Source organism: Aspergillus mulundensis, assembly GCF_003369625.1.
Source record: "Aspergillus mulundensis strain DSM 5745 chromosome Unknown scaffold_10, whole genome shotgun sequence".
Taxonomy (NCBI): Eukaryota; Fungi; Ascomycota; class Eurotiomycetes; order Eurotiales; family Aspergillaceae; genus Aspergillus; species Aspergillus mulundensis.
The window spans coordinates 1,483,273-1,501,392 of NW_020797898.1; the positions used below are offsets into that span (position 1 = coordinate 1,483,273).

An 18,120-nucleotide genomic window follows, 5' to 3' on the forward strand; every position below is an offset into this window, starting at 1 on the left:
TTGTGTTTGCACTCTCACTGCTCCTCAACATATTGGTTAAAGAGTATCTGCCCATTGAGCGGGCTTGTACAACGCGCTTCTCTTCATGGGGTAAGTCCAAGTTCACTTCCTCCGAGTCTGACTGGGCTGAGGGGCGAGCTGAGCAACCTTGGAAACGCTGGCAGCCCCCATGATAGAGGCAGTATCATATGAATGGACACAATACGACTCGGTCAACCTCAATCCTGACTACGCGGGCCCTCCGACCTGGGAGAGGGAGTCGCGGTGGCCAGAGCAATACGATCGTAGGCCAACTCCATTCCAAGACATCGTCCCCGGTTGCTGACCTCTACCAGACGGCTTCGTCACCTATCCCTTCGACAAGATCTCTCTCTTGAACAAATCCGCCGATGACGACTGGTGGGTTCATGACGGGGACCTCATCACGCTTACAGAATGTGCATCCCCCTGTCCACCATCTCTCTCAACCTATCGAATGTCTTGAATCCGCGACTGACCGTCAGGCTAGGGCAGCATCAAGTCCACTGCATCTGGCTGATCCGGCAATGGCTCTACCGCGACGCCTTCGACTACAGCCCCTTCACAAATGTCAGTTCCACGCGCTTCCACATGCACAAAGACCACTGCTTCCTTGTTCTCAAGACCATGATTGAATGCAAGGCGGATGCGACGCCTGTTTTGTTCGCCAGGGACGGCAGTAACTTGGGGGTCTGGAGGCCTGTTGATCCGCCCAAGCTGTGTAGGCGGAATGAGCGGTTGGTGCAGTATGTAAGGGAGAACATGGTCTGTGACTTGGAGTGTGAGCCCGAAGACCTGGAGTGATTTACTTGTACTGCTACATAGCATACTAGCCAAGCGGCGGACTGCCATGTTTGGGGCTGTACATGTCCATGATACTTGTGAACTTGGTCGAACTTATGATAGGACATATCATATTGACTTGGCCAGACCCTGCATTTGGATATTTGCTTTTTCTCATCTTACGCCTGCGGAGAGTTGCTTACTGCTTACAAGTCCACTGCCGTCAGCAGCACACACGCTTACTGCCATCCAGACTGTAGCAACTCCCCTGCAAAGCACCACCCATGGCACTGACCCGGTGCATGGGAGAGATTAAGGGTTATTGTCAATCAGCTTGATACTCGCAGCAAAACCTACAACCATGACAATTCTCAGAGTGAAAGCCTTCCTCTCCCGCCTCACCACACCCAGAACCCAAACGGCAGCATACGAAAGCCTCAATGTCAATGAGCAAGATGTCGAGCCAAAGGACTCAATGGCAGAGGCCACACGTGGACTCAGGCGACCCCCAACTCAGTTCCGGCAAACCATGAGCCGTATCTACCAGCGGCTTGCCGAGCCTGACGACCGACCAACGCGGCTGCTAGGACTGAACATCGTCCTGCTCTGTATATCGGGGGTCCTATTCTGGAGCTCCCTAAACAGCACAGACGGCCTCTCACTCCGAGAGCAGATTTCAATGCCCTGCAAGTCCATCCCCACATCCTATACAGAACAAGACCGGAGGGGAGAGTCTAACGCCCATCCAACAGCCCCAGTCCTCTCCTCGCAACCCCCGCAATTCCGCACCAACCGAGTCGACGGCACGCTCTTCCCCGGCCCCAACCCCAACATCTTCCGTCAAGAACCCAGCCCCGAGGTCGACCACGCCTGGCACCTCATCTCCGACACCCGACCGATCCCCCTAACACGCGAGGACGTCCTCGCCATCGGCAAAGACCCCTCAGCCGCCGTGAAACTGCCCCACGCCGTCTTCGGGCTCGGCGACGACATCTACGCCGGCCGCCTCGACGTCCTGCACCAGCTTCACTGCCTGAACGCCCTGCGCCAGGAAAGCTACTTCGAGTACTACTACGGGCATAAATATGCCAGCCCGGCGGAGGCGCGCAACGACACGCTGCACGCGTACCACCTCAGCCACTGCGTCTACATGCTCCTGCAGAACATCCTGTGCCATGCGAACACGGACGTGTACACGCATCTGTGGACAGATGGCGTGGGCCATCCGTGGCCGGATTTCGGGATCGAGCACCGCTGTGTGGATTTCGGGGCTATCTTGGAGTATCAGATGAGGGAGGGGGTGGATGAGAGGGCGTTTGTGGAGACGAGGGCTGCGCCGGGGGATCGGGTGCATCGGATGAGTAGTTTCTTTAAGAAGGTGGTTGATCCCGAGAGGTTTGGGGCGCTTGGGGATGATGTGGAGGATGGAGAGTATGCTTGATGGCTGGATTTGGGTAGATTGACTAAACCTGACATTCAGAAACTGTCTCCAAGGTTAGCTGGCGTACCTACCCAATCGAGCCGAGGTTGGGAGATCCCTGTATGCATGCTTACATGCTGACATTGCATCGCGGACCCCCACAATACCGGTATACCATAAGCAGCTCGATAGACAGGTCTAGGTATGCTCGTCTGAATAGCATCATCACTGGATCTTGAGGACTGTCTGGAGGCACCCCAGCCCGCAATGTCCTTCACACCTAGCTCCCAACGACCCAAACCCACCAAGACATCAGACTACCTCCCTCTGTATCCCGACCAAAGCGAGAGCAAACGGGCTCCAGCTTTATCCTTACAGGACCTAAAGCAAAAGCTCTGGACCCCAGTCCTCGTCATCACGCTCGTCGTAATCTCTATCATTCTGTCGATCTTGGTCGTCGCGTTTGTGGAGGGTAGAGATGCGGATGCCGGGGACGAGGGCGATGGCGAGAATTCAAGGCTGTTATCCCCTGTTCCGCAATGTGAGTTCTTCGACGCTCAACAGATACCAACCCATTAGTACGAAGAAATAGACCGAGGGAGACTAATCGCGTGCGATAAGTTCCAATGACCCACCGGACCTTCGACGAAACGCCCTCATTCGAGAACCTCACGACAGAAACCCAAGTCCACGAGGCCTGGGCCAATTATGGACTGCGTAGGCTCCCTCCAGCTTTCTCTCCTCCCTTCTCGTCCGCTCCAGAGGGCCTTTCTGATTGCTTTTCTCGGTCCAGCAAGCTATGGATTCATCACGCTCTCCTCCCCGGGTATCTACAACCTCCCGCCCAATGAGAACGTCGTTCCGGGCGCAACAAATGCTTATATGGTTTCCGTCTACCACCAGCTGCACTGCTTGAAGGCGTTGCATGTGGCGCTGTTGCCGGTTATTGTTGGGACTGGCCGCGGTGACGCGGGGGGCCGGCAGGTGGACGTCCATCAACCGCGAACAAAGCTGGGCTCTGGTGGCTCTCGCGCTGGATTCGAGCATAACCACATCGAGCATTGTCTGGATTACCTGAGGCAGGCTGTTATGTGCGCTGGCGATGTTACCCTGGAGCCGCCGGACCAGCGTCCACAGCTGGGAAAGAGTCCGTTGCAGGGGTGGGGGGTGGAGCATCACTGTAGGAGTTGGGAGGGGATTGAGAGGTGGAGGGGGGAGAATGGGGTTATATAGGTAGCTTAGTCCGGGGTTGATCACCGATGCTAAAGGTCTCGGGAACGTTAGAAGAGCGGATAAGTTTCATTCGCCATAAGTAATTTGAATTGTCAGTTGAAATCCCGAAAAAGCGAGTCGTCAAGTGCCGTGAATCGTCAGTGCGTTGCCATCAGTTCAACTCGGCAACGATCTTCCCCAGCGCATCCGTTTCCTCCTGTTGGAACTTCGCAAACGGAGTCCCAGCCAGATTGCTGATGCTAGCCTGGGCCTGGCCAACATACTCTTTAGCCTCGACGACCTTCCCCTGCTTCCACAACGCCTTGATCAGAACCCTCAAGCTTCCCAACGCCTGAGGGGTATCCTTTCCCAGACGCGAATGAGCCTGGATATCCGTTAACGCTTTACGCGCATTCGATTCAGCTTCTTTGTACTGCCCCGTTTCCTCGTAGAGCGCCGACAGATTGTGAAGGGCCGCAAGGTCTCGGCCAAGAGGGCCCGGGCCGGGATTGTTGACCAGCTCAAGGAGGATCTTCTCTTGTTCGTCGATGTTGCCGAGACCCTTGTGCACGTGGAACAGGCTGCTCTTGAGCGCCTTCCAGGTGTTGTAATCCGTGCTGTGTAGAGTGGAGGGCTTGCTGCTGGTTTCGGCGTTGGAGAGCTTGGCGGCGAGAGCGGTTTCGAGAGCGTTGAGCTTGGTGCTGTTGGAGGCGGAGGGGTCAAGCTTCAGGTTGTCGAGTTCTTGCGGGGTGAGGACTGCAGCGACGGTGCTGGCGACGGTTGGGTCGAGAGAGGCCCAGAAGGGACCGCTTGGGGGTGTAATTTCGCCGGGGATTGCTTGAGAAGACATCCTGATAGAGTTGCTCTTTGATGGAGGAACGAGGATTGACTGGATCGAGTGAATAGGAGGGGTTTCGCTGATGGGCAAGCTGAGCAAGGTGATGGAGGAGAAAAGAAAAGTGAAGAAGAGCAAGATGGCAGAGGGGTGTTTGTTGTCACCCAACTAAGGTTCTTCGCCACCCGCACTGCACTGTCCAACCAAAGGACTCCCTTGAACGTTGAACAGACAATACAGGGACATCATTCGTCGATAGTTCAGTTTGGATCAGGGGTGCGAGGAGCAGCCACGGTTGGCCCCAGCCAGCTTACAGTTCCCTATAAGGCCTAGCACCTGTCTCTCTTCGTCCTGCCTTCAGGCTCCAGCTGCAACCATCGCAACCATCGCAACCATCGCAATCCTTCCCCTCTTTTTCCTCATCAACTCCCGCTCTGCGGAGGCAGCTTATTTGCTACTGGCGAACGCCTGTTCACCTCTCAAATCTTGATTACCGCCACTGCCGCTAATGTGTTCCATCCCCCGCATAAGCTGCCGATCGTCCATTCCAGCGCCCCAGACAGGTTGGAGAAGTCGTCGATCGGCAATTCAAATCCCATCAGGCTTCACCTATCACATCACAACACCCATCACTTATCACAAGGCCCTGCAGGTGGTAGGATGATGGCTGACAGTACATATAAGCGTCAGCTTCCGTGAGAGCTTCGTATGGCATTCACCACTCACATTTATCGATGGAGATTCAGGAAGACGAAGCCAACCTGGTCAAGCAAGCATCCGATGCTAGAGAACGGCGGAAGCTACAGAATCGTCTGGCGCAGAGAAACTTTCGTCAGTGTCGAATTCCTTCGATCAATGAACGCGCACAAGAAGCTAACCGGCCACGACAGGCCGTCGACAGTGTCTCAAGGCAAAGCAGCAGCAACAGGCCCAACAGACGCAAACCACAGACATCGTTCAGATACCTACAAACTCAGGGACTACGACTGACGTAGCCCATCAGTCGCCCTTCCTTCCCGATGACGCCCTTCAAGAAGTACGAGCAGCCCCGCCCCCACGAGAGACCGCGCAAAGCACAGGTCAACCCAGATCAGACGAGCCTACCGCATATCCACCAATACCACCGCTTCCGAACCTTGAAACTTATTCCGAGAATGCAAAGTATACCGGCCCCGGTGGCCCCATATCTCCTGTTTCCTTTCCGCTCTTTTGCTCGCCAGAAGAACTGTGGATAGATCGACCGGGTGATCGGCCGCAAGTGGACGGGTCCGAGGTCTATCAATCGACCTTTGCCAGTAATGACAGGACAGCCGTCTCCCTACACTCAGCCCCGCACAGTGCGGGTTCTTTTCCGAAGCATCCCCCATCTGAGCCCATGGAGAAGACCCTTGCGTCGCCCGACCTGCGATCGTTAGCAGTAAGAGGCCCTGCCAAGAATGTCTGGGCAAGTACCTCGTCTCACCGTCGCAGAGCAGGAAACGCCGACAACCGTCCGAGCACGACCATGGAGATCAAGAGCGGCGCCAATCCACCTCCCCTCGGCGCCTCTCTGCCCACCTCTTCACTCCCCCCGACACCTCAATGTCTTTCAGCGATCCCCAGTCCCCCGAGACGTGCGAAGGGAAGATGACGCTCCACATCTGCGCCGAGAAAGGCTACGCCAACGTCCTCCGCTTCCTGCTCAAGTACGGTGCGGAAATTGATGCCACCGATAGCCTCGGTCGCACAGCCTTGCACTACGCAGCCCTGAAAGGCCACGTTAGTTCGGTCTGTGCGCTGCTAGAGCAAGGGGCCGACACTGAGTGTACTGATGAGTTCGGGCTCAACCCGCTGCATGTGGCTGCGCAGAATGGGCATGAGGCGGTGGTGCGGATGCTTGTTTGTGAGGGGGCGGATCTGAATGCTCGGGTCCGGATTCGGGGTCGGGCGTTGTCGCAGCCGCAGTTGGGTTTGTGTTAATTGGTGATACTGGTAATGTTGTGCATATTGGCGTGGTCAGTTGATTTTAGACTGTTAATTTGCCGATACGAGGGTTGCGTTCCCACGTCTAGCCATGTGGCTACGGTATCGGAGATAAATTTTTGTAGAATTGAGGCCAACCGGATGCTCTTCCTTCCTCTCATACCACTTGTCTCATCTCGTGCAAGGGGATGAGGAACACATAGTGACTGCTGCTGCGAGTGGCTGATGCTGCGGGACAGCCTTCGCGAGGATCTGTACGTCTCGAAGGGACGAGTCTCCATGGGAGCCTGATACTAGTCAATGGCAAAGATCATACCTTCCAATAACCTCACGAAAGACGCATGCTGACAACAAGATCTCAGGCTGTTAGGCATGGTGCCGTACCCAAGTAAGCAGTACTTCCAATAACCTTGGAAACCGGGGGTGTCCTCTAGGACCATCGACTCCGTTGAAGACAGCCAAGCTCAGCTTGCCTCCCAGAACTCATGCTTGAAGGACCTACTGGAGCCAGAATCCATCATTTGGAGTAAATTCTAAAACTGCTGAAGGACTAAAGGTGGCGAGTAGGTGATCGACATTCGTATAGATAGCGATCACGTGACTTCGCCTACATCTCCCTTCTGTTTCAGGATCTTCAAGACTCCACCACATCCTCGACTCAGGCCACAACGCGTCAACCTGGACATCTCCTGCCAAATATCTATACCATAGGTGTATACACAGATCCTGGTCCCGTCAATACGCGTCCCTCCTAATTGAAACGCCAATTGGACGCTCTGACGCACCCCGTCAAAGGCGCACGCTGCGGCCGGTTTGTCTGTGTTTGTCTTTGGTGGAGATAAGTAGGCACGGTACACTTAGAAAAGTCCGACACCACAATTTCTTCCCAATACACGAAAATCCACTTGGAACTTAAAGCCCATCGAGCTTCTCTTCTGCACGCGATTGGGAACCCAAGTATATCTATGGAAGTGAAATGCAAGTGCTTTTTCTGGAGTGCACCACCATTCTAACCACCACCATGATTCTCACGATCTACTTTCTCTGATACTGACATGACAAAGGTTATGATTAGCGGACTTCTCTCGCCAGTGCAGAGAGAGCCGACTGACGGCCGCTCAGGTTGAACGCCGAACCAAGTTGGCGTAGGGTCTGAAGTCCACCAGCCATTCAAACGAGCAAAAGAACGGGCCCCGCTTGCTGGATAATACTTCTCGACTGATGTCGTCGCTAATACCTAGAACAACTGCCATCCACTCTTTTCCCATAGCATTGTCACTTATCAGCAGACCGCTGAATCACCATCATTTCCATCATTTCTCGGCTTCGCGTCAACCCCGAACACTTTTGTTGAGGCATAGTCTTGCCGCAGACACTGTATCAACATGTCCAGCTCTATTTCTTCAGATTTGCCTTTTGAGGCCATCACATATCTATTCCATCATGTTTTCCTCCCCCCGAAGCTCCCGCAGGACGATGACTACAACGCCGACCACGATCTCGCTCTCTTAAGTACCGTCATTCGAGCTCTGCGCAGTTTCACGGACCATGTGCCTAGTCAGAATGCCAAATGGATTGCCGCGATGTTTACAATGCTGCATCGCTTGAAGCAAACTCTAGTATTACATGGCGGCATAAGTGAATCGAAACTCAAAACGACCTTGGAACAACTCCTTTCCGATGGTAAGTCAACTCTTCGCAAGTCCCGGTTTTAGGCCAATGATTTCTCCAGGGGGCGCCTTGCCTGTTTATGTTCGCTCTCAGAATGCCGCGCTCCTCATCAACAAGAACGACACTGGGGTACATCTGGAGGCATTCGAGTTATCTCCCCAAAACGCAGCCGTCAACTCAACTGTGGGTCGCCTGCAGCGTCAGTTTCCTGGGTCAGTCTACACTATAGACACTGCCACGTTCAGGAAAGATGCCCTTGCAGACGTGATCGCTCCGATACTTGCCAAAATGAGCAGCCAATCGGTCGCGGGGACCAAACCTCAAGTCAAGAAGGCTCGTCGTAGCCACGATGAGGATAGGGATGCAACCGACCCTAAAATGGTAACTGAATTTTTCACAACATTTTTGCGCCCTTGGTGCAAAACCATTGGTCATGGCCTGCAACTCCACAAAAATACGCGCGAAGAAGTCCTGTGGCTCGACAGCCGATCTCCATGGCGGCGGAGTTCTCTGTGGCTTCTGATACGAGTGGCCCTTCAGCTTATGCTCCGAAGGGCCTGTTCAGTCTCTAAGATATCAGAGGATCTGTACAAGCACTTCATGGTATATTACATGAGCACAATCTTAGATACCTGCCGCGAAAAGGTGTCCGCAGAGCAATGTTACATAATGAACTGTAAAATTGCTCGCCGGCTACAAAAACTTGACTTGTCCATGCATCCCGCATGGTTTACTTACGTTCAGCAGACTCTCCAGGCCGCTAACAATTCTGTTCAGAAGAGCTGGAAGATGGTCATGCTGCACAACAGCTTCCGGCACAACGCTCCTTTGGCAAGTTTGGATTTCAACAAGGACGTTTATTGCTCATTGCCCTTCCTTGACGGATGGATAGAAGGCATCACCAGGCGGCGACACTCTTTACCTCCGGGCATGTTTCAACCACAGCCAGAACTTATTGATTTCCAAAGCATAGTTCTCCCAGTACTTCTTGCCACAAGTGACCCTAAATACCAGCTCCTGAGACTTGCGGCATTCGAAGCATGGGTCGAGGTCAACCTTGACATTTGGTTGCAATCTCACCTCAACGAAGAGAACACCTCTCTGGTGCTAGGGGACCTGATCACCCACTATTATCAGATCTCGTTCGGGCTTTATTCCCAAAATCCTGAAGCAGTATCGGTGATGGTGCTCACAATCCTGGAATTGTGGATTGCTTGCGACAAGGCTACCATCCAGCAGCACCCGCTCCTTCGCGAGTACAGCACATGCATCCCAATGGGCGTCTTCGAAGCTTTAGTGCTACCCTATCGATCACAGATGATCAGACTATCTCGTGCAGAAGACTATCTTTACCAACGTCAGCGCCGGCTTCGGTTCCCGCATGCTTCCATTTTCCAAGACTTTGGCACTCGGACCTGCTTTTCTGTTCAGTATTTTGCACAGTCCCCAGAGCATCAAGGTTTGTTAGCGACCATCGAGACCAATGCCCTGGAGACTCGGGCTGCGAAGAAGATGGAGCTTCGTCAGAAGCATGAAGAATACAAACAATTGAATGCTCGAGCCAATCAAATGAGCTGCACGTATATTGAGGTTCCCTCGAATGGCCATGAAGGCTCAAGAAAGACGCTCCACAGCACGTCCTGCCAAAGATGTTCGTACAAGTCGCAGGCAAGCTCACTTAGCATAAACATCCACGAGTGGCCGTTGCCTTCACAGGATCTGCAGGCGAAATCCACCGTATTTGAACTGAACGTCCCTCGCCCATTTTCGGTCTGGCGTGACACCACACTCTTCTTCTTGCTTACCGTCCTACATCTCGACTATGGTGAAAAAGCGCAGCCCAGAACAAGGTTTCAGCCGCAAACGTACGAAGGTCTTCGGCCATTTTTCACTTCTGCCAGTGACCGTCAGAGAGCCGGCCTTCTCTCACAGAATAAACCCCACCAAAATACACACAGACGGGAAAGGATGATTATTGATGTGACGGAGAGTGATATTTGCCTGGAAAATGGGATGAGTTTCCGTTACTACGACAGCTTTACCGAGTGCTTCATCACCAACTTCAAGGCAACAGACGAACTTGCAACCTCGTGTATGTATAAGCTGCCTGAGTCATCTTCATCCTTGCAACAGTTCCTTTTCCGCCCGACTGGCCAAAAGAACGGGCCCTCCCCTAACACGGTTATTGCGTCGCAGGACGCCTGTCCGCAAAACATGTCGCTTGAGGAGTACAAGGCGCTCTGTTCAATGGCGCTCGGGGTTGAAATTCAGTGGCAGAATATACTAAGACAACTAGCCATGCCATCGGTAGTCTTCAGGAAAGCAGAGACTTGTCTTTTTATTCTACAGATCATTCGCCAGGTTGGACCTCGAGCCCAAACAGTTTTACGGGCAGGACATGCTATCTTGCACGATGGGTGTTTTGTTAAAGCTCTGCTCGCCGCGATTGAGGACACTGCAGACAGAATTAAGGAAAACTGGGAGACGGCTCACGAGCTCAGCGCACTGATCTTCCTTGTCCAGAGAGTGCTGTCACTTTCGACCTCCGCCGACGCCGTTGTTGAAGACCGATGTCTGGAGCTGTTATCGTCTCTACGCCAAATAAGTTTCAACTGGGTCAAGCATGTTAGGGACAAGGCTGGCAAAGAAGCAATCGACGTGCGCCGGATCGAGTTGATTACACGAAGCACCCATTTGGCTCTGATTTGCGTCGCCACGTATGATTCTGAAAGCCCCGCTTTACGGCGAATACTAGCAAATGCGTCGGACGCCTCGATTTGGTTTCAATGCTGTATGATCATACATGACCGAAAAGGCATCATCGACGTTATAAATGGTGGGATGGTTCAGATTCTTTACCAACGCTGGCAAGTCGTGGCTTATCGCTGCCAAAAGATCTTGGCCCACAACGTGGTCCATAACAGGCAACCGGCGTTGGATCTTGCAATCAGAGAGGCTTGGGCTGCATACCAGATGGGTTCTTCATGGATACTTGCCCCGGTGGTTGGAGATCACTGGCTTGTCGCCAGCCATGGCAGCTTCCTTGCCCATTATAATTTACTGACAGGGGAACTACTCATCAACGGCCGACCGTTGGCTCGCCTTCCCTCGGAATTTGAAAGCCACAAGACATACAAAATTCTGTTTGGCGAGTCGCCTGTGGAAGTGATGCCCAGTGAGATTCCTGGGATGCTGTTCTCTGGCCAGAGAAAGCACATGAATCAGACTATACACTTCGGAAAGGAGCTGTTGCATAAATCAGACCAATTTGAACTCTCTGTTCGGGCAGTGAGCGAAGAATCTGAGGTTCGAGAGTTTGTGCCGGTTTCCCTTCTTCAAGGGGCATTTCCAGACGCCTTTCTTGAGGACTGCGTGCACTGGTATAACTTCAACACCGGGCATGTGGAATTCCGGCCGCTTAAAAACCCCTGGGTATCATCCAGCTCGCACTGGCGACTGCAACGAGGACATCCCGGTAGTAACGCCTGGTACCTTGTTAAAGGTGATATGTCCTTAATTAGCATGTGCAGCCCGACTGCTAAATTACTTTCTTGCATCCTGCAACCTATCGAACGTGCCTCCAGGCTGCATTGCAAACTCAACACCTCATCATCAACACTAGAGATTGAACTTCCGCGCCTCCGGCTGAGTTTCAACCTCAAGTCCGGCCAGTCATGCATTCGATCTCGCCAGTACCGTGGAATGTTGGTTGATTCTGATCAGTCATTGGGTACCCTTGTCGGCTTGCGCACCAAACTCCTCTTGCGACATGAAAAAGACGGGAACCGAATGGTACTTATTCCTGATGGCAATGCCACTTGGCTAGTAGATGGAGATCATATTACTGTCCAAATTCTCTGGCAGGAGGTGTCATATACCCATGTTTACTCCGTGGATGAGCAACTTGGCCGTTTAGCAGACAACGGGAGCCTTCAGAGCAAACTAATGCTCTGCTACCTACATGGCATTACTTCGTTCTGTCTTCCAGATCCGCTTACGGGGAAGACGGGTACCGAGCAAGCCTTAACTATCCTTCGTTCTGCATCAACACGATCTTTTGGTCAACTACGACCAGAGAATGTTGCTATCCTGGTGAAGCTGGCCGGTCTAACGCCTGAGAGGAAGTATTATCCAGCCAATGAACGTGTGATGCAAAGCATCAAGTGGAGAGAATCGCTCAGTTGCCTAGCCCAACATCGCGACTTTCTCAAACAGGTCCTGTTCATACTTGACCAAAACCGTCGGATGCGGATATTCTATCCAGATGCCAAGGATTACGGCGAGCTGCCACTGCCGAGTGTGGATAATGTACTGTCTCAACGTGACAAGATTCGTTCATCTTCATTCCGTTCACCGGGCTTCGGGGCAGAGGATCACACATGTGCTTGTGACACGCGGTATACTGAACGTGGTCAGGATCACCAGTCACAACAGTGCTATCAAGTTTTCACCCTATGCCAAGCACTCTACAACAAGACAACACCGTTCGACAAGCGACTGTACCGCGATGATTGGCTTTCAGAAATATGGAAATTTTTGGGACACGTGGTTGAGGGCCCCAGTGTTCTTGTCGAAAAGACGCGAATCGCGTACGATGCCACCTGGTTGTTCGACGGCAAGGAGTTCCTCTCAAAGCACTGGTGCAGCATTCATCAGTTGCTATGCTCTGGGGCTTCTCGCCCAAGTAAGCAACAAATGATGATCTGGCTTTCAACCCTGTCGCTGTCCGATCAAGTCCCAATGGGCGTCCTCAAGAGCATTGCCGCACTGTACATTTTACCGAGTATGGCCTCCATTATGCCGCCATCGCGTATCCTCTATAATCCATCCCAGGGATACGAGCTTGATGACGAGGCGCTCAAGACTCAGATACGGTTTACAATGCGTACTGGACACAATCTGCCAGTACCCCTTGATCGCAACCCAGGGGAAAGCGAGAAGAAATTCAAAACACGCAAAACGAACTGGATAAATACAAAGAGAGAGGAGGTCCTTGAGAAATTTGTGGCTGGCCTGCGCATCCAGTGGCCTACAGCATCTCCGGTTGCTCCAATCAGCAATGAAAGCCCAGGGTTCGGAGACTATTTCGATGCGCATCAAGCAATGCCCCGTGTCCAGGCAAATTTCTCAATTTGGTTCCATAACCTAGAGTTGAAGGAGTATCTGGAGAGGGTCTACGCAATTATCTCTCGTGAGATGGTTCAGCCTGTCGAGATGCCACCTGTTCCATTACCTCCCCTTGCTCGTCCTACCCCTCGAACATGCGGTTTCGCTTCTATCGGCGACGTACTTGATGGGTCCCTTGGACCTCCGCCATTTTTGGCTACAGAGCCACCGCATCTAGGCCCCATGCTGCAATCTGATACTTCGGCCACAAAACCTGTCTCGCGCCTTCCTGCCTTGGTTGATGTGCTGGGGCGTCAGGCACAATCCGAGTATGAGAGACATTACGTCGAACAACTGTACGGAAGCTCCCAGTCCTTGCTGGACATAAAGCAAGCCGACAAAGTTACTTTGAATCGAGATGAGGTCCAAAAGATCACCTCCGAACACCTTCGACTCTGCGTCAAACACTCCAAGGAAATACGCGACTCTATACTTGCCCGATTGACTCTTTCTGGTCAGCCTACGGAGACCGCAAATCAGAAGCAATTTATCCAATATGATATCTTGAAGACAGTGGCAAGCATCAACATGGGGCCGAGGTTGTCACCGGACCTGCTGCTTCAACAATTGAACCGAAGGAGGTGGAGTCAACTACCCATGGACTGGAAGACCTGCTTCATTGCGTATGGACGCTCTATAACAGCACTTCAACGGGCAAAACGGCTGGTTAAACTAACCAACCACCAAGAACAATTCGTCAGGGAACTCCAGAACCCCGGTCATACCAACTGGAGTCCATTCGAATTCCCGGAGTCATTGCTCTTGGAGATTGAGAGCGGCCTCTTGATCCGCGAAGTTCAAGAGCAAATTGCCCAGGAAATGCGAAACGCGGAGCAGAATGCCGTCATGCAACTAAATATGGGCGAAGGCAAATCCTCCGTTATTGTCCCGATGGTGGCCGCTGCACTTGCCAATGGCTCCTGCCTCGTGCGCGTGCTTGTCGCGAAACCACAGTCTCAACAGATGCTTCAGATGTTGGTCTCGAAGCTTGGTGGCTTGCTTGGGAGACAAGTATACCAGTTGCCTGTGTCGCGTTCGTTAAAAATAGGCGATGCAGAGGCGGCAGAAATAGAGCGGATGTGCTTGGAATGCATGGCCAGTGGAGGAGTTCTCCTTGTGCAACCAGAACACATTCTTTCCCTAAAGCTTATGTGCGTTGAATGCTTTACTATTGGGAAAGTATCTGTTGGTCAGACCCTTTTAAGGATCCTGGAGCTCTTTCGAAATTCGTCGCGGGATGTTGTTGACGAAAGTGATGAGAATTTCAGTGTCAAGTTCGAATTGATCTACACCATGGGTGCCCAGCAGGCTTTGGAGTTCAGCCCACAGAGATGGACTATCATTCAACAGCTTCTGGATCTTGTACGGATGTATGCCCCTTTGATAAAAGCAAAACTTCCCCACTCAGTTGAATTGGATAAGCAATGGCCTGGCGGGTTCCCTCGAACGCGGTTACTTCGTGAAGACGCTGTGTCCGAGCTTTTCAAAATGATTGCCAATCACATCTGCAACAAGGGTATCGACTCTTTACCCATGTCAAGGCAGCCAGAGCTGATTAGAAAGGCTGTTTTCATTTATATCCTCAACCCAGACCTCGCAGCCTCTGAGATTGCAGCAGTCGAGGACAACAGCACGGAGCTCTTCTGGACTTCGACCAACAAAGATACTCTCCTTCTCCTGAGAGGCCTCCTTGCCGGAGGGGTCCTGTCTTCATGCCTGGGTCAGAAACGCTGGAGAGTTAACTACGGACCTCACGATTCTAGACGACCTCCAACCAAGCTCTCCGTCCCCTACCGCGCCAAGGACAATCCAGCGCCGCGGTCTGAATTCAGTCATCCTGATGTTGTTGTTGTGTTGACATGTCTAAGCTATTACTATGCCGGCCTTAAGGATGATGAGCTTTTCCTAGCGTTCCACCACCTGATTAACTCCGATCAGGCGGATATAGAATACCAGCTGTGGATAGATAATGCGCCCGAGTTGGACCAGGCGTACTGTCAGCTAGGAGGAATCAACCTCCAAGATCGGCCCCACTGTTTGCAACATATCTTCCCCAAGCTCCGGGGTTCAAAAGGTGCCATTGATTATTTCCTTTCTCATATTGTCTTTCCCAAAGAGATGAAACAGTTCCCGAGGAAACTCTCTGCCTCGGGCTGGGATATCGGTGAGGTCAAAGCACTCCCAACGGCTGGATTCAGTGGGACCAATGATTCCCGGGTGATTCTGCCACTGAGCGTGAAGCAACTCGACCTCCAAGAGCAAAATCACACTAATGCTTTGGTCCTTGAGTACCTCTTGCGGCCTGAGAATTCTGTTGTTCATGTTCCAGCCCGAGAGGGTGGGAACTCAGACGCGCAGGCTCTGCTGGATATGGTTGTTGGGCTCGACCCGCCTACGCAAGTGATTCTCGACGTTGGCGCTCAAATTTTGGAGCTCACTAACTTCGAGGTTGCTGTAACGTGGCTAAAGATGATGCCGGATAACGATAGCGGGCGCACACAAGCCGTGGTATTCGTCAGTGACAGCGACGAAATCTGTGTTGTGGATCGGACGGGACTTGTTGAACCGCTACAGACATCTCCCTATGCAACGCAACTAGAGGCATGCCTTGTTTTCCTAGATGAGGCACACACGAGAGGTATTGACCTCAAGTTGCCTCGGAATTACCGCGCTGCGGTCACCTTAGGAGCTGGCATCACCAAGGACAAACTTGTACAAGGTAAGATCATGGAGAAACTACAAGGCGCCCACTAACTCTCGCACAGCATGTATGCGAATGAGGGACCTTGGCAAAGGACAATCTGTTGTTTTCTGCATGCCCGCGGAGATTAAGACCAAGATCTTATCTCTGATTGGCAAGCCAGATAACTACACCATCGAGGTCTCGGATGTGCTTCGCTGGGCGGTTTCAGAAACATGGGTCGAAATGCAACGTAATATTCCACTTTGGGCTGTCCAGGGCGAGCGTTTTGAACGCCAGTGCATCCTCTGGCGTAAAGCTCGTGGCGGCGCAATCCCCGAAAACCATGCGAAATTGTTCCTCGAACCCGAATCCCAGTCCCTGGAACAGCGATACCGCCCGCGTGCTGACAAGAATGCTGCTCCGTTCCTTGTCTCTGCGTCGAACAAGAACAACCGCAATATCCAGCTCATCCTGGAAAGAATCCGCCAGTTTGCTAATGTCAATTTTAATGCTACGCAGCTCCAGGAGGAACAGGAACGACAACTTGCGCCTGAGCTTGAACAACAGCGACAAGTTCAGCGGCCGCCTGGCGCTAAAGCAAGGGACCATTCTCTTCACCCTGATCTGCGTCAATTCGTGGCTACTGGGCAACTGAATAGACGATCCCAGGCGTTTACTTCAGCTTTCCAGTCGTTAGCAATGACAACAGCGAAAAAGCACCTAGATATCTCTGAGTTTCCGCGGGATCTCCTAGTCACCAGGGACTTCGAGAGGACCATTCTTCCTTTCAACGGAACAACAACTGTCTTTGACGACTACCAGCGCCCCGTCCAATGGGTCCTCATAAGCTGGGCTTATTCTGAGGAGGGTGAACCAGCGGTCTGGAAAATGCTAATCATCAGCCCATACGAGGCAAATGAACTCCATTCTGACATCCGAAAGTCTACCTCTGTCACAATGCACATTTACGCGCCGCGCCAAAACCGGAGCTTCTCCCCTCTCGACAATCTCAGCCTATACACGACACCTGCAATGATTCTTCCGAAAATCCCAGTGTTGCTGCGCATCCAGCTTAACTTATTCGCGGGCCAGCTGTACATATCTTCGTACCAGGAGTACCGCGAGATATGCGATTTCCTGGGCGTTGCGTACTATACCGCGCCAGAGGGCCTGACTGTCCTGTCTGATGGGTTCATTCTGGAGGCGAATGATGGCCGTGCCTTGCCGGGGGAGTTTCAGAACAGCCCGCTTAAGTTTCTGAAGGTGCTTATGTCGACTATTCGGAAGGATGGGCAGGAGATTGATAAGACGCATCTTGGCAAGCTTCTTGATGGGAAGTTGCTGTTTGAGGCGGACTTTGATGAGGGTGCTGGAGATGGTGATGCTACGCTGGTCCAGGAAGATGCGATTGATGATGCTGCCCCTGCCCCTGCCGCTACTGCCACTGATGCTACTGATGTCATCCCGGTACATGAGGACGCCGCTGACGATACTGTTGATAATACAGTAATCAAGGAGGAACCTACCAGTGGTGCTGGTCCTGTCGTTGCCGATGTAAGCCCGGTGCGGGAAGAAGCCGCTGACGATACTGTTGACAACACGGTCGTCAAGGAGGAACCTACTAATGGCGCTGGTCCTGTCATTGCCGATGCCAACCCAAGGCATCAGGAATCAATTTATGATGCCGTCGATGCCACAATAGTCAAGCAGGAGCCCGACCGTGACGGCGACATCACCATGGCAAACGCAGAAGAACCCGACGACGACATCGTGTTCGTGAAGGAAATAACATATGGCGTGGGAGCCGTCGACCGGGATATCAAACCTGTGAAGCTGGAAGAGCCCGATGACGACGACGACGTGGTCTTCGTGAGAGAGATTCGGAATGTGCGCAGGGGCGCAACGCAGCCCCAGCCCGATGCCGCAGTGGTGAAGCAAGAAGGAGAAACTGCTGGTGGTGGTGGTGCAGTCAAGGAGGAAGCGATCGATGAGTTTGATTTTGTTGCGATGGTCAAGCAGGAGGCTGGCTATGAGTCTGAGGATGATCTGTGATGAACACATGCGCAATCTAGGGAGAATAAAGTCTAAGAATGATCTGCCTCATCGTGCCTGGTCCTTGTCCCCATTACGTATGGCTCTCTCCACCGGCTGAACTTACCCTACTCGAAGGGACTGCGGTGCTGCTGTTTGGGGTTAAGATGCAGTAAGGCGGGGGAAGGCCATTACTCTAAGAACTATCATGGCTGTAGCCTTCGCTGCCAGTATCAAGCTGTATGAGCCTTTGCATGCTCATCGCCGTGAGTCATTTGGCTGCGGAAGGCTGTTCCAGTCCACTGAATTGCTTCGGACCAAAGTTCCGCTCGATGCTTC

General features: G+C 52.5%; 4 protein-coding genes across 4 annotated transcripts; 3 read left to right on the forward strand and 1 right to left on the reverse strand.

The window, feature by feature from the left end:
• Positions 1 to 1,162: 1,162 nt before the first annotated feature.
• On the forward strand, positions 1,163 to 2,242 carry DSM5745_08865 (oxidase ustYa family protein; the record flags this gene model as incomplete). Its single annotated transcript, XM_026750881.1, has 1 exon — positions 1,163 to 2,242. One exon carries the CDS (start codon positions 1,163 to 1,165, stop codon positions 2,240 to 2,242), a length of 1,080 nt encoding a protein of 359 aa, XP_026600894.1.
• A 1,363-nt stretch (positions 2,243 to 3,605) lies between these two features.
• On the reverse strand, positions 3,606 to 4,283 carry DSM5745_08866 (Tetratricopeptide repeat; the record flags this gene model as incomplete). Its single annotated transcript, XM_026750882.1, has 1 exon — positions 3,606 to 4,283. The coding sequence occupies one exon, from the start codon at positions 4,281 to 4,283 to the stop codon at positions 3,606 to 3,608; it is 678 nt and encodes a 225-aa protein (XP_026600895.1).
• Positions 4,284 to 5,002: 719 nt separating this feature from the next.
• On the forward strand, positions 5,003 to 6,227 carry DSM5745_08867 (uncharacterized protein; the record flags this gene model as incomplete). The annotated part of the gene is made up of 3 exons (XM_026750883.1): positions 5,003 to 5,099; positions 5,159 to 5,685; positions 5,739 to 6,227. 3 exons carry the CDS (start codon positions 5,003 to 5,005, stop codon positions 6,225 to 6,227), a joined length of 1,113 nt encoding a protein of 370 aa, XP_026600896.1.
• Positions 6,228 to 7,615: 1,388 nt separating this feature from the next.
• DSM5745_08868 (uncharacterized protein) lies at positions 7,616 to 17,802 on the forward strand (the record flags this gene model as incomplete). Its single annotated transcript, XM_026750884.1, has 3 exons — positions 7,616 to 7,913; positions 7,963 to 15,786; positions 15,833 to 17,802. 3 exons carry the CDS (start codon positions 7,616 to 7,618, stop codon positions 17,800 to 17,802), a joined length of 10,092 nt encoding a protein of 3,363 aa, XP_026600897.1.
• Positions 17,803 to 18,120: the final 318 nt, after the last annotated feature.